The sequence below is a fragment of the Neltuma alba genome, unplaced genomic scaffold, assembly GCF_004799145.2.
Source record: "Neltuma alba isolate B1F8T4 unplaced genomic scaffold, ASM479914v2 tig00002421_pilon, whole genome shotgun sequence".
Classification (NCBI taxonomy): domain Eukaryota; kingdom Viridiplantae; phylum Streptophyta; class Magnoliopsida; order Fabales; family Fabaceae; genus Neltuma; species Neltuma alba.
The window spans coordinates 49,133-69,734 of NW_021632855.1; the positions used below are offsets into that span (position 1 = coordinate 49,133).

The 20,602-nt window shown below is 30.8% G+C and overlaps 2 protein-coding genes across 2 annotated transcripts; both read right to left on the reverse strand.

The window, feature by feature from the left end:
• Positions 1-2,990: 2,990 nt before the first annotated feature.
• On the reverse strand, positions 2,991-5,061 carry LOC114726898 (uncharacterized). The gene is made up of 4 exons (XM_028913622.1): positions 4,979-5,061; positions 4,391-4,497; positions 3,812-4,091; positions 2,991-3,171 (listed from the first exon to the last, which is right to left on the reverse strand). Exons 1-4 carry the CDS (start codon positions 5,059-5,061, stop codon positions 2,991-2,993), a joined length of 651 nt encoding a protein of 216 aa, XP_028769455.1.
• A 9,283-nt stretch (positions 5,062-14,344) lies between these two features.
• On the reverse strand, positions 14,345-15,028 carry LOC114726962 (protein P21-like). The gene has a single exon (XM_028913672.1). It carries the CDS (start codon positions 15,026-15,028, stop codon positions 14,345-14,347), a length of 684 nt encoding a protein of 227 aa, XP_028769505.1.
• Positions 15,029-20,602: the final 5,574 nt, after the last annotated feature.

Consider the following 20,602-nt stretch of genomic DNA (forward strand, 5'->3'; position numbering starts at 1 on the left):
CTGTTAGGCACTAAATGTGAGTCAACTCTCCCAACAAGAATTCAAATCTTAATTCGTTGAGCTATAAAGGACTAATTTCTTTTACTAGATCCAACTTTATTAGTCGTTAAAAGAATATTTTTTTCTGGGTTGTCCAAAATATCTTCCACCCGAATGATAAGAAACTAATCTCTTAAGGTACTATCAGATGTCGTGGCGGGAACCCCTCCCAATAATATTTTCTTCAGACACACTGCCCTAAAGATTAAACTTGAAACATGATTTTTAAAGTACTCAAGATCTTTCTACTTAGATCAATACTTGTTGGTAAAGAAGAATTTTTTTGGTAGCATTGACTTAAAAGAATGGGAGCAATTTTTAACATGCGACAGGCCGTCAGATGGTCCTGCTAATTTCTGAACTTGACCCAATACTTGCTAATTATGATCCAATTCATCAGAATTAAATGAAGCCGTTGGGCCACTCCCTTTCTGCTCCAAACAAACAGTGTGACGTTTTGGGTCTCTTATGGTTGAATGACTAATACCCTAACCATCAAATTTCAAATATATTGGTCCCCAGAGTGTCCACAGCAACTTGTTCCTTTTCAAATAAGAGACGGCACTTCAATTCTGAAAAAAATATATATAAATAAATAAATTTAATGAAAATCAGGTCTTACAAATTTTTAGTAAAAATAAATTGTAAATATCAATTTAAATAATTGCAAAGATTAAGGTTCATCGAATACTCTTAAAAAAAATTTTCAAGTGCTTTGAATACTTTAAAAAATTTTATGGTTCTAATTTTCTTGCCATCATGTGATGATCACAATTGAATTATTTTTAAGGTTTAAAATAAATATCTACCACCTTAACTTATAAAACGTAAAAAATTATTTTAATTTCACATGTTAAAAATTAAACCTAAAGGTAATTTTAAAAAAGAAAGAATATTTGGACCTAAGCATATGTTCTCTTCATCAGGACCAAAGCAAGCATCTGGGATCAAAGAGTGCCTATAGGAATGAATAATTTTTTATTGTTAGACAGTGGAAAAATTGAAAAATTCAACCTACTGTTTTGTATAATGAAGAACTTATTTCTTAGTGCTTAAAATATTTCAATACAAAAATAAACTTAGTTATTTCAAATTTGTTTTATTAAAAAAAACCTTTGTCCAATGACGTAATATTTAATGTTTAATAAAATATTTTGACAAATTTTCCAATGCATCAAAAAAATATTTTGACAACAAAACGTAATGAGTTTTAATTTATAATTATTAAAAAATCTACACTAACTAACACCGAAATTAAGCACAAAATCACTCAATCCTCAAACCAAATTCCATACATTATAATAATAAAATTAGAGCCACAGAAAATCAGAAAACGTGGCCTAATAATCTCCCAGAATCTACGTCTTTATCAATAATTAAATAATCTGGTAAAAAAATAATTAAATAATTAAATAAAATGAATATAAATAGCGTGAAAAGCAGTTATGCCCCCAGCCATAAAAGCAGGGATTTGGATTCTCTCCACTTCTTCTTCCATTCTCTTCCCCTCCACTATCTTCTTTTTCCTTTCACAATCATTAGATCCAAATTTCAATAGTCCAGATTTAACATCTTATAAAAATAATATTATTAAAATAAATAAATAAATTTAAATTGTTAAAATCTTGTCTGAACAGTTAACAACTGTAATAAAAAAGATTGAAAAAAATTTGCTTGTAATAACAACCTGTAGATATGAGCTGATCAAATTAGATTTTAACAGTTTAAATTTATTTATCTATTTTTATAATTATATTTATTTTTATAAAATATTGTAAAATATTAAATCTGAACTATTGAAGTTTTGATCCAATGATTATGAAGGGCTAAAAAAGATAATGGAAAGGAAGAGGATGGGAGAAGAAGTAGGCTTTCCGGTGAGAGGGGCAGGAATATGTCTCGGCTTTCCGTGACATTACATAATAGCTATCCAATGATCAATCGGAGGGCTAGTTTTGGAAAGGAGCATCTCTCTGCCTCTGTTGGCCGCAGCACAGAATCGCCACCCAGGATTTGAGCATGTGGATTCCTCGTTCACGTTAGCTCCAATCTCCACCATCCATTTATTATGCACCGTATTTCGCCACCTTACCCGCACATTTAATGAAGTCTATTTCAAAGGGGTAGACAACGCAACAAAGTTATATTGACTTTGACTTTTAACGCTGTAAAAAACAGGTAGATATTAATTTCAAGTCTAAAATAATTTAAAGATATTCTGAATTATTTTTCATAAGGTATTTGGCTATAGGTATGCGACATCATAAGTTTTTTTTGTACAAAAATACATATAAAATTTTTATTAAAATATCATAACCATTAAGTCAATTTAAATTAATCACTTACAAATTTTTCATTAAATATGGTTACATCTTGTCCCCACAATAATTTCTTTTTTTACCAGCAGTCCCCACAATAAATTTGAACTATTAAATTAAAATAAAATACATCATGCGACTCTGTAAATTTTTAGAGAAATCTGATTTAAAAATCTCCTACATGTCAAAAGTTTTATTGATAAGGATAACCTAAATTAGAGCGCCAGTACTCTGTAGAATAACAGTGATTTATGTGTATAAAAAATTATCAGACCCTTTTTATCAATAAAATATTTAATAAGAAACTTTACTAAAATATTCTTTACTAAAAATATCAACGCTACTTCTCTGATTATTAATATAAAAACTAGTTTGAGGGTTGGGTTTGATTCTAAAGATAAAACCTTAATTCACTTTATTTACTAACTTTTCTTAAAATATTCTTATCGATTAAAAGAGATTCTTATCAAGAAATGATTCTAACGATGTAATGTATATGATTAAAGATGATAGTTTAAAAAGATGAATACATAGTTCTGACAAATAACTAATTTAACTAATTTTTTTAATATTCTCAAATTAGTTATATAACTATTGTATTAAGAACCGGAGATAGTATAAAACAAAATTTATTTAGTTGTGGACCTCACATTTTGTTTCGGCATGGCGCCCCTTGATTTGGTCCTTGACACGCAAAATGCAGTGCACATATAATTTAGTGTTGGATGGAATTGACGAGGTGTCTATGGTCAGAAACAGTGAGATACTATTGCCTTTGCCCTCATGCATCCCATTAGGGTAGACAACGAGTTTCCTGCAGCAATAATACCAAAATAAGATATTTCATGCATTTAAAATATGATTTAGGAAAAGGAATTATGAAGATAATGTAACTTTTATTAATCAACAAAAAGAGAGAACAAATCTCATTAAAGGTAAGCAAGTAAATCCTTCTTTAAGGGATGGCAGGCAAATCCCAGAACTTTTTGAAACTCATGAGAAGAGGACCCATATTAATTAACCTCTTGTTTTTTTTTTTTTTGGGTAAGGATTAAATCAATAAGGGCTTGGATTACCTCCCTCTAATCTTATACTCTTTTATAAGGCACCAACATACCTCAATCTTCTCTTCATAATTATGTTTCATATGAAATGAGTGATATTTTAATATTTTATGCTGATGAAATTGTGCGGTACGTATGCCGATTTAATTTCTTTGAAAAATTGTTAAAGATTCATAATTGCACCATTTTATCATCGCCAGATATCGCAATATCACTTAAAATTTAATTTTAAAAAAACCACATTTTGAAGATTGTCACATTACCCAAAACAAGAAAATATTAGGAGAGAGCACATTAGGGACTCAAACTCGAGCATATAATAACCAATATTCCATCAAAAACGTTAGTAGGCGATTGGCCAAGAGGTTAGGAAGCATTAGTGTTTCATACCATTTGTAGTCCCCAGCAAAGAAAAGTGCAGACTCGTACTTTTCTAGATTAGCTCTTGAAAAATTGTCGAATCTCCACCTATAAGAAAGAAGAGGAGGTTCTTCTATAATTGACAGGCATTCTTGTTTGGATGGAGGCTTGATCACAAAGATTTCGGCTCCCAAAACGCAGGCATCCCCAATCAAAAATCCATTTGAAGGGTCCTCGAACGACTCGAGGTCGATGAACTTTGGAATGCCCCATTGAGTTTGCAGCTTATGAAAACGCTTTGTGCCTGCGTCTGCATTTCGGTAACCGAGTTAACAACATATGCACAATACTATCTCCCCCTTACTTAATACTGCAGTCAATCCTTAATATGAGAGCAAGATAACTAATTTAACAATATTAATTAAGTTAGTTATTTGTAATAAATAAATATTATGTTTCCCAAAATACCCCAATCAATTACATGCATTTAATCTTCTTCAACTTTTTAAAACTTTGGACAAGGTAATGGAAATCTTGTCCTATTGTTTAGGAACCATCAAACATAAAAGTTTGAGTTGTTAGACAGAATCGCAGGAATGCCATAAGAACCTTTAACATGCTTTGTTGCTTGAAATCCTTTTTGGCTTCGAGTGTAGAGATGCACAGCCAACAGCATCTGCCTCTCTGTTGAAGTTTTAAGGGTTACGAACAAGGATCTGACACCAAAAGGAAAATAAGGAAGAGGAAAAATAGTTAAGCTTTTAAAAACTTACAAAAATTAACTATGGTAAGACAAACTTTTAGTTCATGACAAGAACTCAAGCTGTTAGGTTGAATATTTAATACAAACTCTGCAAGCATGATTTGACACTTTCCCGTTAACTACTGTGTGTGTGGTGCAAACTACATTCTAGAGTAAATTTCTATCTGGATTGTGGTAACTAAAGTAGTTTCATGTACACATCACCTTTTAATATTATTACATCCACTGATTATAAATTTTCATGTTTATGAACAGCAAGTCATCTGCCTTTCAACAGGAATGGATTTAAATTTTTCACAAACTCTGGTGGGCTTGGGAAGGCTGACATTACAGACATCTTAGAGCGAGCTGCAGACATATACACAAAATTTACAAAAGAGAGTTTGATGAATACGGAGGGAAAGGCTTCAAAATCCATTAAGAAAGTTGATTACATGGCTGTGTATACATCTGATTTGGTGAAGGCAGTTCGTAAAGCGGCTGGAAACGTAGGTATGAATTCCCTGAAATACTGCATGACAGTAAGTATATTTAGGAGATATAGATATTAAGTTCTTAAATGAAGTGGAGATAAGAAAAGAGACTCTTTGCCTCTAGAGACTCTTTATGGTGTTGTAAGTACTTCTCTGGTTTGCCAATTTTTTCTCCCTATATGTATTGTTCACTAACTATCGCGTGATATTATCAATCCACAGAGAAGCCATTGGAGGGATTCCACATAGTTGTGGACGCAGGCAATGGAGGAGGAGGATTTTTTGCGGTAAATGGTCTTTATTATCTCCTTGTTCTTTTTCAAATAATATTTTGAGTATTAAGGCATTTATGTCAGAAAGATCCATCAAAATGAACTTGCAAACTAAAGGAACAAAATATATACTCATTAAACCATTAACAAACATGTAGTTTTCTACGGACAAATTGATAGTGTTTAGAAGTGCCTATGACATTCACACACAATCTTTTTTGAAATCTGACGGGAGGAAGACAAGGGGTGGATGTTGGATCGCAACAATCACTGCTCTTGCGAAGCACTAACTGCGTTACTCCTAAGCCTCAGATTGGGAAAGTGAAATCAGACGAAACAATAGGAGGGCTAAAAACAACCACAACAAACCTTATCTTGTTAAATGAAGATGGCTATATGGATTACATTACATCATTATGCTCTATCAAAAATCAACTCTTCATATATACCTTTCACCAAGAGATTTCTTTGGTATTTTTTCCAGTCTCCTTCTACGTCTTTTCATAAGGCTAAAAGCTATTTGCTCAACTTTCCTCACTGACTATCATGCTTCTTTGCACATATTTAAACCACCTTAAACGATTTCTTTCCATCTTTTTTGGTATAGATGCCATGCCAACTTTTCTTTGTAAGCAGTCATTGCGGATCTTCTTTTTTCTTGTATGATTGTACATCCATCTCAACATCCTTTTCTCCACTATCTTAATTTTTTTGATCTTGTTATCCTTTTAATGCCCAATATTCACTGCCATATAACGTTGCTAACTTTATAGCTATTAAATAAAACTTCCTTTAAGCTTAGGAGGTACATTGCAATCATAAATGGCTCTCATTGCCTTCCTCCATTATGACCACTTAGCTTGAATCTTATGCATAGCATCCACATAAATTCCTTTTATCTTATGCATAACATCCACATAAGAAATTCATACATTTCATCAATGATTAATCAGGCTAAAGTTCTTGAACCACTGGGTGCAATTACTACTGAAAGTCTATTTTTGGAGCCAGATGGTAATATCTATCTCTTGGGGATTGATTTGAGCTCTGTATTGTAGTCAAAATTTAACTCCATGTTTTGTGTTCAGGCTTGTTTCCAAATCATATCCCTAACCCAGAAGATAAGACAGCAATGAAAGCCATAACACAGGTGGTTCTTGATAATGAAGCTGATCTTGGAATTATCTTTGATACTGATGTTGACAGGTAAAGATTTTTCTTATTTATTTCATTCATGTGCTTATTATTTTTTTAAAAAACAAAATCAACATCTATCACTTTCGTCTAGATCTGCTGCTGTGGACTCCACATAAAAGCTTTCTTATTTAAAAAAAACGGTCACATGTTCAATGAATCGGCGATGATGCATTCATATAAATTCTTTTAGGTAACGTGATTTGAATTTTATATATAAAATCTCACATTTAAAATTAAAAATTCTTTGTCTGGGTAGCGTAAAAAATTCACATCTATTTAAAAAAATTATCCTGCTTGTGTGATCCGTCCACATGTTTGGATAGAATTGAAAGAGGATAGCTAAGATTTGAAATAATTAGATTATGCCTCTGAAACTCTGAAACGAATTGTGATGAACAAAAAAAAAAAAAAACGGAGAGAGAAAGAAAAATCTCTCTTTTTAAAATGCGTAAGCCCCAATCAATCCCCACTATTTAACAAATGCCAAATCAGTCCAAGGCCGAAGTTAGCACCAGCTGCCACGCATTTCTTAGCAGTTAGTTAAAACTAAAGCATCTTAGTAAAATAATACAAAATATAACCTCCTAAATATAGGAACTAATCGGAGATTTAATTTAATTTTAAATATAAAATGTAATCTATTTTGTCTTTAATATTTATTTATTTTACTCTCAAGTAATTGTATAGTGATTGCGTAAGAAGTTACTGTTAAAAAGTACTTCAAATACATATGATTAATGAAAATATTTTAGAAAAGACAGCATTTATTATTACAAATAACTAATTTAATTCATTTTTAATATTTATAAATTATTTATCTAACTTTTATATTAAGAGTCGAATGTGGTAATATATAAGAAGCCTATCAAGCTTTGATTGTACAAACAATGAATTAATTATTAACTACAATTTAATAGGTGTTAATCACAACAGATTACTACCTCCGCTTTTTAATATAAAAGTTAGCTTGAAATTTAATTCGGTTTTAATTATAAGACCCCAATCTACTTTCTCTTTCATATTTATCTATTTTCTAAAGTAATCATTATAGTAGTTATAGATGTTAAAAATTTCATCAAATGACAATTCTAACTAATAAACATGATTAGTAAGGGTATTTTAAGAATGACAATACTTATTTATTATAAATAACTAACTTAACTAATTTTTTTAATCTACTCAAATTAGTCTGGTTATTATGTTAAGAACCGGAGGTAGTAGCATTTATCCATTCTTTTCATTTTTGGTTTACAATTTTGTTACAAGTTTAAGAAAATTTTGATGCAAGGCACTAGCTTTAACAGATATTAGCTATTAACTATAGTATAATAACTATTGACCATTGATCATAACATATTATATTGACTGGACAAACAATGAATTAAACTTAATAAAACACATAAACTTGACTCTTGAGATTAAGACATGATGTATTCCGTCACTCATCAGCCATTGTTGTCTCCCTCATTTCGCACCCATCGCTCCCCGTTTTGTTCAGCTCCACTTCCTTAACTGGTATACAAGAAGAAAATTGAGCTGCAGGTCTAACCCATCGAAGATTAGGGGGTTAGAATTGGTTAAAATCCAACTCGCAATAAGTAAGCATTTTTAACCCACCATCAAGCCCGCAACTTGTCATGAGTTAGCTCGCAAGAGCTAACTCGCATTTTATTTTTTATTTTTTATTTTTATTAATGATTATAAATTTATAATTATAGAATTAGCTATAATTTTAAATATAAGAGCTAGTTGACTAATTTAAGTAAATTAAGAAAATAAGTTAAATTAGTTATTTGTAATAAATAAGCACTATCTTTTTTAAAATATCCTTGCTAATAAAGTATATTGGCTAGCACTACTATTATTCAAAGGACTACCTTAAAAAATACATAAATATAAGAAACAAAGTGGATTGGAGTCTTATATTTAGAACCAAAATAAAATTCAAATGAAATCTTGTATTAATTAAAGACAGGAGGTAGTATTATATGTTATGTCTTATATAAAAAACTAAAAAATATCTATATCATTTATTTGATGCTTTCAACCAAATATGTTGAAGGAAAACAAAAATTTCGTTATATATTTTTATATTACATAAGGAAAAAATATTTAAAAATAAAAAATAAAAAATAAAGTAAAGTCATCTCACCAAGGCAAGTCAATGTTCATACAAACGAACCTTTTAACTTGTGCTGTATGGGTTCAACTCGTCACAAACAAACTCACAACCCATGAATTGGTCCGCATTAAAGCCGTTGAAGACTTATAGTCTATCATAGTACTTTTTTAAAAAAGCACTATAGTTATTTAATGTTTTTAAAAAATAATAAAAAATATATAACACCTGTAACACATTCTTAAATAAGTACTACAAAAGATTTATAACCTGTTGTAGCGTTTTTTTAAAAAAGGGCTACAGCTGTTTAATGTTTTTAACAAATAAAAAATATATATATAACACCAGCAGTATATTTTTAAAGAAGTGCTACAAAAGACTTATAGTTTGCTGTAGCGCTTTCTCAAAAACCTACTACAAATGTTTAATATTTGTTAAAAATATAAATATAAATAGGAGCTGTAGCACTTGTTCGAAAAAGAGCTACAAAACATGTGCTACTTATTTAACTTTTTATAGTAGTGATTATCAGCCCACGTACTGATAACTGAAGGGTTGCATAAGAATTTACCGTAAAAATACTACTTATGTAGAAGCTTAAGGGGTTGAAGAAGCTATGACGACAAGACGACCACAATAAAAATAAAGACATCAATCCAAGTTTATGGATAAACACATATATCATTAAGCCCAATTGTATTACTCATAAGCTGAGAATTAATTTCTCCTTCAGTCTCTTATTATAATAAACAGCTTTCAAAATCTTCAAAATGTTAAATTTAATTAAAAGCAATAAATACGTTAAATACATATTTTTTTAAATTATACATTTGTCTATAAAGCGAGTACATAAGAGATCGTGAGTAAAAACTTAGTGTAAATAGATAATAAGTGGCATATATTTAATAAAAATAAAAGTGAAAAGATAAGTTTAAAATTTTAGATAAAAAGGTTTGTTTCTTATATTTAAGGACAACCACTATATGAAAGAGATTGTTCCTGACAAACAGGGACGGAGTGGGTATATTTTCAATGATACAAGTTCACATGTAGGTAGAAATTCTCGGTAGTACTTCCACCAACTCATTAAGGCAGGTTAGGGATGGCTAAAACCCAACCCACCTACAAACATACCGTTTAACCCGCACCGCATAGGTTCAATCCGTCATGAGCCAATCAACATCATGTCAGTTGACCCCCGTATTATCACTCCATGTAGTGACAACCGAAAGGTTGCATAAGAATTTAACGTAAACATACTACTTTAAATTAGTAATATTTTAAGAAAATTAGTTAAATTAATTATTTATAATAAATAGGTGTTGTCTTTTTTAAAATATCCTTACTAATCAAATATATTAATTAAAATTTAAAACTACTATTATTATAAGAATTATCTTATGAAAAATAAATAAATATAAGAAAAAAATAAATTAGAATTTTATATTTAAGACCAAAATAAAAGTTAAATAAGCTCTTATATTAAGTACGGCAGGTAGCATCAAACAAACCCATGATAATCAGCATTACACTCCATTATATTCTCCATCATTATATTCCCTTGCATTAAAAAAAAATTAAAACACGCGGATATTGTCAAGCTAGGTCTTGGTTTTCACGAACCATTGATGTGGTATGTACTAAAAAGATAGTGTTTATAACGATGTGATGGTAATCTGCAGATATTGGTTATCTTATCTCTCTCCCCACGGCCATTAATTTCTAACTCAGGTCAATTTTGTATCCATGCGTGGTTAAAAAAATGGAATTAAAATATATATTATTTCCATTAAAGTTCACAAAATCAATTAGATTAAAAATCATTAAGGAACTTGAGATATTTTTTTTTATTTGTTTACCCACATTGACCGTTATTGTCAATAACCGTTAAGTATTGATTGGCAAATACTTGACAGCTATTTTCAATAATCATTAAGTATTTAATACAAGAAGATGATTAATACGTTAAAATACTTGGCGGTTTTACTGTCAAATATTTTCACAAATATTTGAGGGTTATTTGCCATGTGAATGTACGATGCTTACACATTTGATGGTTTATAATCGATAATTATGATAAAAAATAACCATCAAATATTTGTATTTTTGTTGTAGAGTGAACATTATGTATAAATATCTACAAAATTTTGCGGGAGTTACTTGCAAATAATCTCACTAGCTAGCTAACTCGAACCAGATGCGTAATAAAACCATAGAGACTTGGGGAGTTTTAGTTGACTTTTGTCTTTGGATTGTTTCAACTCGTTTTACTATGTTCTTGTTGCCTGCCTTCTTACATAAGTTTACAGATCAAATTCTGATCTTTCACTCTTTTGAATAGAATTCTGTGAGTTTTAAAGTCTATTTCGATCAATAATGTTGTGACGAAAAAAAATGTTGAAAGAAAAATAATAACATTTGTTGTACTATATAACTTTAGGGCATAATAGAACATAAACATTGACATGAGTCCATGTAAAAACGTTAAATTCAAAAATGAACTCGTGAGTTTGATAACAGTAATCATAGCAAACAATCCGTCGCCACAACCAAAAATATTGCAACTACTACTGTAGATGGTACTTTCTATATTAGTTAGATAAGACTTTTTTGCATCAATTAGTAGAGGATAGTTGTATAAAAACGTAGTAATTTTTGTCCAAAATTTATGTTGATCGGTTAGACAAACAACATAAAAAAGGAAGGGGAAAAAAAAAGGAATGTTTTACGTCAGTCACATAATTGAGGTTACTATTTTATCGGCATTAATGCATATGGACATAGTGAGATATTTATTTCTTTATTAAATCATCCTTCACTTCGCATAACTAAGTGCCTGTTTGGAAGAGCTTAAGAAATCTCCTATAAGCACGTTTTACATAAGTTGAGACAAAACTACTCTCACATACTTGCCTTGTATTCTGTAAATTACCATTAAAAAGCTACTTATAAGCTGTTCCAAATAGGACCTAAGTCTTCCAATTAATGTAGAAATACCCCTTCTTTAAACATTTAAAAATGGAAGTGAAAAATGACTACAACTTTAAACAATAATTCAAAGAATCGACAATTGTAAATAAGGAAGGCTGCTTAATTGCTTAGCTTTATAATTATGACTATATTGATCATGAATTGGTGGGTTAGTAGTGCTGCAAAAAGTAATTTGCAGTGGACAGTCCCCGATTAATAAAAATTAATTTTATTTAATAAAATCGGTTTTACTATTTGACCAATTTTTGGGTGCTCATCCGCTAATCCCTAGGGAAGAAAAATATTCAACTTGGGAGGAATAATTCGGGGTTAATGAGGTAGTACGTATCTTGCCTCTAATTAATTAATTTATCCTCTCACCATCCAGTGTAATTATTTATATATGATTAGTTAATTTTTAAGAAATAAAAAGAATAAACGAGATTAACTAAATTTTCATGCTATATGGAAATTTTTTCCCTCAGTTTTTAAGTGTTAAGCGTTCATTATTCTTGAATTATTTGTGTGTTGAGTGTGAGAAATGTGCTCAGAATGGAAAACAAAAGGTATATGATAAATGATGAGATGAATTTAATTTGGCTTGTTTTCTATCGCTTTGAATAGCTTAATATAAATTATATATATTTCAATGTGGGTAAACGACAGCTTCTTGCTAACTAATGAGATGGGATCTAGCGGAAAAAACTAGCTCCTCACAATATAAAGAATTAATATTTAAATTCTTACTAAGAAATATGTCTATGTTTAGTGCATGACAGTGTCTTGAACATGAATGCTAACCTCTCTAATAAAGAGATACCTATGCTTAGCCAAAAAAAAAAATCTTAATAATACACTCTTCATAGTTTCCATGAATGACCAAAAGGAACATGGTGAAGCCATTTCATGGTAATATTTCCCCGGCAGCATATTACACGAAGAAGGAGGAACCAAAGCAATATTTATTGTTAGGCAAAATTATATGTAGTTCTGAGGCAGGAATACAGGGTAGACGTACCCAAAAAAAATCATTTTTTTTTAAAGTTGACTTATAAAAGACACAACTCCACTTATAAATATGAAAATTTGACTTGTTATCATTATTCAGGTTTAACTTATAAATATGAATTTTTTAAACCTCTTTGTGTTTAATTTTCTTGCGGGAAACTTATGGGCAATTTCTTTTCCTTATGGTTAAGCTTGAGATTGTGTGATGGATCTTGTGGTTAATGGTTATGATAATAACAAAATCATCATTTTAATCATTTCCTAATATATTTTTTCTCAAACTAATATGATAAGATATGAGAATTATGCAACATTTAAGATATGTCATAGTGCTGGATACGGTATTTAAAAAAAAATCGGAGTGCTGAGTATCCTTGGAAAATAAGAACAAGTAGTTGGATGCATCTTTATCCTATTTTTAATTAATTAATTATATATATATATATGCTAGTTGTCTGGTTGCAAAAAGGAGGAAAAAATCTTGATTGAGCAAGAATGGAGCAACAACTATTTGATTGAATTTTAACCCAACATTTGGACGTAATTAAAAGCCACCTTCTTGGCCTACCCATTTTTGAAACACGGTAATTTCTCTCCATTTTCAGGTTCTAGAAGCATTAATTATTAATCATAGAAAAACCATAGGATAAAGGTACGCTAACAAGGTCCACCAAAACATCATAATCTTAAAATGGTTCCTCGAAATTTTATTTCTATGAAATTTAAAATTTTTATGAACTATTTTGAAATGGTAAAATGATCTAATTATCGTTACATTGGGGAAAAAAAAAATCTCTTCACTGTCCGTCGCCAGAATTTGAGCAACAATACATTATATAAGATCACTACCAATGAAACGACAACAACTTCTTAATTAAAGTATTGACAACTTGTACTACTTTAGCAATTAAAACCCTTGTGATAACAAAAACAATTTTTTCATTCACCAACACCTAAAATCGTAGAGACTGAATTCCAAGAGAATAGTTCTAATTCATATTATTGTTCTATAAAATATAATTACTACATTCTATTATTAATATAAGAGCTAATTGGACATTCAATAATTAGTTCTAAATATAATATCCTAATTCACTGTCTCTCATATTTATTTATCTTTTTAAGGTAGTCCTTATAGCTAGTAATTATATATATTAAAGGCTTTATCAAATAATAGTTACAGTTAATAATATACATAATTAACAAGGATATTTTGAGGAAAAACAATATAATATGTATTTTTTACAATAACTAACTTAAGTAATTTTTAAATTAGTCAATTAGTTCTTACATGAAAAATAGGAAGTAGTGTATTATAACTTTTACATGAATTATAAATTTCTTACCTTTCTAAAACTCAAATAAGAGTAGTTTATATACATTTTTGCAAAAGCTATTTTAACGTTCGTCTGATTTTATGATGTAATCATCGTATTTATGGTTTAATGATCCCATGCAGCACTGCACCAGAATCAAAGAGATATTTTGGAAAATTAGCACAAATTTATATAAATAACTAACTTAATAAATTAAATTAGTTATTTAACTCATATATTTCACGATAAGGTAATCACAGGTTGGGAATTTAATATAACCTCATCAGCAAGTTTTTTTTTTTTTTGGTGAAACCTCATCACCAAATTAATATACCAGTGCTTGCACCGTAGATATGGAAGATTGACGCACGTCTGATTACATAGAGTCTTTTATTTGGAGTGAGAAAACACAATACAACGTAACGTACGACGTACATATTCTAATTCAAGGGCAAAAGACAACCTTATAGTCGGTTGTTCCTCCTGGGCAAGTGAACTTGCTGCTAGCATTATCCTTAGGGTAACTAAAAGCATCGGGGCACTTATTCTTGAAGAATCTTGAATAATTAGTGGGTCCACAATTCCCAGAATTGCAACAATATTGATCTGTTTTAAACACTGTGCAAGGGTTGTTACAACCACCTGGAGCTCTTAACTCGTTTAAGCACTGCTGGTTGATATTGGCGGCGCACCGGATTCCACGGCACCGATTAGACGTCGGACTAAACTCCATGGGAACATTGAAGCCATCAACAAGTGAGATATCAAAGAAGTCCAGATTCATGTATTGGTTTAGGGCAAATTCTGCAAGTGTGTTTGGGGGTGTCCCATAGGCTTGGCATCTAAGGAGACCTACACAATCGCCGGTCTGGCACCTTCCACGGCCCGACCCGTCGAAGTTGCAACTAGTTCGGCCCCATATGCGAGCACCGGTGGTGCCAGCAGCCACGTCAAGGCTCCACGTCTGGCCGGGGTTCAGCTGCTGGCCGCCGCCTGGCACGGCTGCGGCCCAAACGGTGTAAGGGCATCTGTTTGTGACGTAAAACCTAGCGCCGTGGGTGAAGGTGAAGTTGATAACAAGAAGGAATAAGGAGAACACAGTAAGGAAGCTCTTATTGATAACTATCATTTTTGTGATTGCTTGGTGAAGAAAAGAAGTAAAAACAATGGAGTATATATAAAGGGTCAGCAAAGTGGTGGTGCTTAGTACATTAAAAAACCGGTGGTGATCGGTGAATCAATGTTGTGATTGGTCCAGGCAAGAGTTTTGAACAGAGTAATCAAGATGCATGAATTTTCTTAATTTTTTTTTTCCTTCTCTCCGCGGTTTTAACTAAAGTGATCGATGCCATCTTGAATGAAAAAGAATAAGAGTTGGTCATATTTGTGTTTTAATAACTCTTATTTGTTGGATTATGTGTATTTTATACATAAATATGTTCTGAATGTTTTGTGCATTTGTGAATTAATAACTTTTTATTTAAATAGTATTCTTTTCAACCAGCTTACATATGAATAATAAGAACTAGATACAAGGTATCGATTCACTTTGTTTATATCTATTATATTTGTTTTTTTTCCAAACTAATTCACCTAATCTAAACTAATAAATAAAATATAATATTACATTGGGTGTGTTTTCAAGATTAAGTCATATTTATTATAATGAACTAATTAATTTATCTAACTGCTTTAATCTGCTCAAATTTATTAAATAACTCTTTCATAAAAGACAAGAGGTAGAGGACTATTTTGATCATCATAACTGAGTTATCCCAATTTAATTATAATTAGACTACTAACACTTTAACTATTATTATCGCTTTGAATGGTTTTGAAGTTGACATTGTGCCATGTATTATGGTTGGAAAACGGGATCCACTTGTCCTAAAAATTGTATCTGCACTTTTTTCCTCCACTCACGAATTTAAACAAACAAACAAACAAATACAAGAACAAATTGCCAAATAAAGGTTATTATTCCGCTTAAAATCAGTTCAAACTACCCGTGCATTTTTTTGTTGTTGCATAGAGTTTGAAGAGTGTGTTGAAAGCAAAAAAACAATTGGTGTAGGAAATTTAATAGCACTCTCTAATATTTAATATAAGATCCATTTTTTAATAATCTTATAATTGCAGAAAACATTTTTTATACCGGTTTTTCATTTGTTTTATAAGCAAGAACTTGATTTTTTTTTTTAATATTTGCGTAAATTTAATTATATGCAGAATATGGATGTGGTGGCGCTGTTTCAACAAAAGTAGATGAGTATAGCCATGGAATTATGTGGCCCTACTTGGTACTGCCTCCGGTCCTATTTATAATACCTAGTTAACTAATTTGAGGAGATTAAGAAAATAAGTTAAGTTAGTTACTTGTAATAAATACATGTTATCTTTCCTAAAATATCTTACTAATCAGGTATATTGGCTAAAACTAATATTATTAGAAGGATTATATTGAGAAAAAATATCTAAATATGAGAGACAAAGTAGATTAAGATCTTATATTTAGAACTAAAATAAAAATTAAATAAAATCTTGTATTAATAATCGGATATGGTACATGGGATTGAGAGGTGGATATGGTACATGGGATTGAGAGGTTGGCGTTAGGATAGGGATAGGGACAGGGATTGGCCTAAATGGTCTTGTTTGGTAGGAGGGTCTGGAAGTACCTTCGGACTGAGGAATTGCTGAAGCTACCCTGGGATTGAAAAATTCAGGGATAAAATTATCCTCGTTTTAACTTGAAATTGCCTTCGTCCCACCCCACGGAGTTGAATTCTCTCCACTAACTTCCCATCCTCTTCCCTTCCACTATCCTTCTGTTCTCTTCACAACCATTGGATGAAAATTCCAATGGTCCAGATTTAACATCTTATAAAAATAATGTTATTAAAAAAATTAATAAATAAATAAATTTAAACTGTTAAAATCTGGTCTGAACAATTTACAATTGTAATAAAAAAAATTAAAAAAATTGCTCTATAATAACAATCTGTAGTTGTGAACTGTTCAGATTAGATTTTAACAGTTTAAATTTATTTATCTATTTTTTATCATAATATTTATTTTTATAAAATGTTATAAAACATTAAATCTGGACCATTGGAGTTTTGATCTAATGGTTGTGAAGAGAAAAGGAGGGTAGTGAAGGGGAAGAGGATGGGAAGGTAATGGAGAGAATCCAATTCCCTCACCCCACCACCTCTTCTCACATGTCTCCCATGTACTCATATAAAGAGTTCAAGGAAGCTTTTTTTTTTTAAAAAAAAAAAACTAAGCATATGTATTCTTTTATTAACGCAGTCCTATTTGAAGCATTGTTTGAAACTAAGTGTGGACACCTCTCCTAATGAAGATTAAAACCCTGGTTCACCACGTTTTGAAAGACTAACCTTTTCTGTTAAATCCAACCCGATTGATTGTTCAAAGAAGCTTTTTTTTTCCTTCAAATGCTAGGCACGGGTATTCTCTTATTGGAAGCAATCATATTTAAAACATTGTTAGACACTAAATGTGAGTCAACTCTCCCAACAAGAATTCAAATCTTAATTCGTTGAGCTATAAAGGACTAACTTCTTTTACTAGATCCAACTTTATTAGTCGTTAAAAGAAGATTTTTTTCTGGGTTGTCCAAAATATCTTCTACCCGAATGATAATAAGCTAATCTCTTAAGGTACTATCAGATGTCGTGGCGAGAACCCCTCCCAATAATATTTTCTTCAGACACACTGCTCTAAAGATTAAACTTGAAACATGATTTTTAAAGTACTCAAGATCTTTCTACTTAGATCAATACTTGTTGGTAAAGAAGACTTTTTTTGGTAGCATTGACCTAAAAGAATTTAACATGCGACAGACCGTCAGATGGTCCTGCTAATTTCTGAACTTGACCCAATACTTGCTAATTATGATCCAATTCATCAGAATTAAATGAAGCCATTGGGCCACTCCCTTTCTGCTCCAAACAAACAGTGTGACGTTTTGGGTCTCTTATAGTTGAATGGCTAATATCCTGACCATCAAATTTCAAATATATTGGTCCCCAGAGTGTCCACAACAACTTGTTCCTTTTCAAATAAGAGACGGCACTTACCCATCATCCGTGGATTCAGTTAGTGAAAGGGTGAGACATATAACTAAGTTGGTATGTGTTCGATCCCTGAAGAGTACTACTTTATTGTGGTTCCAGTCGTGACGCTTGGGGAGGCATCCTAGCTCCTAGGTGCTCAGGTAAATGCCTGAGAGTAATTGACGGCTCGCCTTGCCCAACATTGGTATGACCTAGGAGGAAAGGAGATTTCGCCCTACCCTTGGATCGTAGGTGAGCTCAACCTCTTTCCAAAAATTTTATTATAAAAAAAAAAACATAAGAGACGGCACTTCAATTCTGAAAAAAAAAATATATAAATAAATAAATTTAATGAAAATCAGGTCTTACAAATTTTTAGTAAAAATAAATTGTAAATATCACTTTAAAGAATTGCAAACACTAACGTTCATCGAATACTCTAAAAAAATTTTTGTTCAAGTGCTTTGAATACTTTAAAAAATGTTATGGTTCTAATTTTCTTGCCATCATGTGATGATCACATTTAAATTATTTTTAAGGTTTGAAATAAATATCTATCACCTTAACTTATAAAACGTAAAAAATTATTTTAATTTCATGTGTTAAAAATTAAACCTAAAGGTAATTTTAAAAAAGAAAGAATATTTGGACCTATGCATTTGTTCTCTTCATCAGGACCAAAGCCAGCATCTGGGATCAAAGAGTGCCTATAGGAATGAATAATTTTTTATTGTTAGACAGAGTGGAAAAATTGAAAAATTCATCCTACTGTTTTGTATAATGAAGAACTTATTTCTTAGTGTTTAAAATATTTCAATACAAAAATAAAACTTAGTTATTTCAAAATTTTTTATTAAAAAAAACCTTTGTCCAATGACGTAATTTTTAATGTTTAATAAAATATTTTGAAAATTTTTTCCAATGCATCAAAAAAATATTTTGACAACAAAACGTAATGAGTTTTAATTTATAATTATTAAAAAATCTACACTAACTAACACCGAAATTACGCACAAAATCACTCAATCCTCAAACCAAATTCCATACATTATAATAATAAAATTAGAGCCACAGAAAATCAGAAAACGTGGCCTAATAATCTCCCAGAATCTACGTCTTTATCGATAATTAAATAATCTGGTAAAAAAATAATTAAATAATTAAATAAAATGAATATAAATAGCGTGAAAAGCAGTTATGCCCCCAGCCATAAAAGCAGAGGTTCTTGCCTGCTTTCCGGTGAGAGGGGCAGGAATTTCCGTGACATTACATAATAGCTATCCAATGATCAATCGGAGGGCTAGTTTTGAAAAGGAGCATCTCTCTGCCTCTGTTGGCCGCAGCACAGAATCGCCACCCATGATTTGAGCATGTGGATTCCTCGTTCACGTTAGATTCAATCTCCACCATCCATTTATTATGCACCGTATTTCGCCACCTTACCCGCACATTTAATGAAGTCTATTTCAAAGGGGTAGACAACGCTACAAAGTTATATTGACTTTGACTTTTAACGCTCTAAAAAACAGGCAGATATTAATTTCAAGTCTAAAATAATTTAAAGATATTCTGAATTATTTTTCATAAGGTATTTGGCTATAGGTATGCGACATCATAAGTTTTTTTGTACAAAAATACATATAAAATTTTTATAAAAATATCATAACCATTAAATCAATTTAAATTAATCACTTACAAATTTTTCATTAAAAATGGTTACATCATGTCCCCACAATAATTTCTTTTTTTACCAGCAGTCCCCACAATAAATTTGAACAGTTAAATTAAAATAAAATACATCATGCGACTCTGTAAATTTTTAGAGAAATTTGATTTAAAAATCTCCTACATGTCAAAAGTTTTATTGATAAGGATAACCTAAATTAGAGCGCCAGTACTCTGTAGAATAACAGTGATTTATGTGTATAAAAAATTATCAGACCCTTTTTATCAATAAAATATTTAATACGAAACTTTAGCAAAATATTCTTTACTAAAAATATCAACGCTACTTCTCTGATTATTAATATAAAAACTAGTTTGAGGGTTGGATTTGATTTTAAAGATAAGATCTTAATTCACTTTATTTACTAGCTTTTCCTAAAATATTCCTATCGATTAAAAGAGATTCTTATCAAGAAATGATTCTAACGATATAATGTATATGATTAAAAATGCTAGTTTAAGAAGATGAATACATATTTCTGATAAATAAGTAGTTTAACTAATTTTTTTAATATTCTCAAATTAGTTATATAACTATTGTATTAAGAACCGGAAATAGTATAAAACAAAATTTATTTAGTTGTGGACCTCACATTTTGTTTCGGCATGGCGCCCCTTGATTTGGTCCTTGACACGCAAAATGCAGTGCACATATAATTTAGTGTTGGGTGGAATTGACGAGGTGTCTATGGTCAGAAACAGTGAGATACTATTGCCTTTGCCCTCATATATCCCATTAGGGTAGACAACGAGTTTCCTGCAGCAATAATACCAAAATAAGATATTTCATGCATTTAAAATATGATTTAGGAAAAGGAATTATGAAGATAATGTAACTTTTATTAATCAACAAAAAGAGACAACAAATCTCATTAAGGGTAAGTAAGTAAATCCTTCTT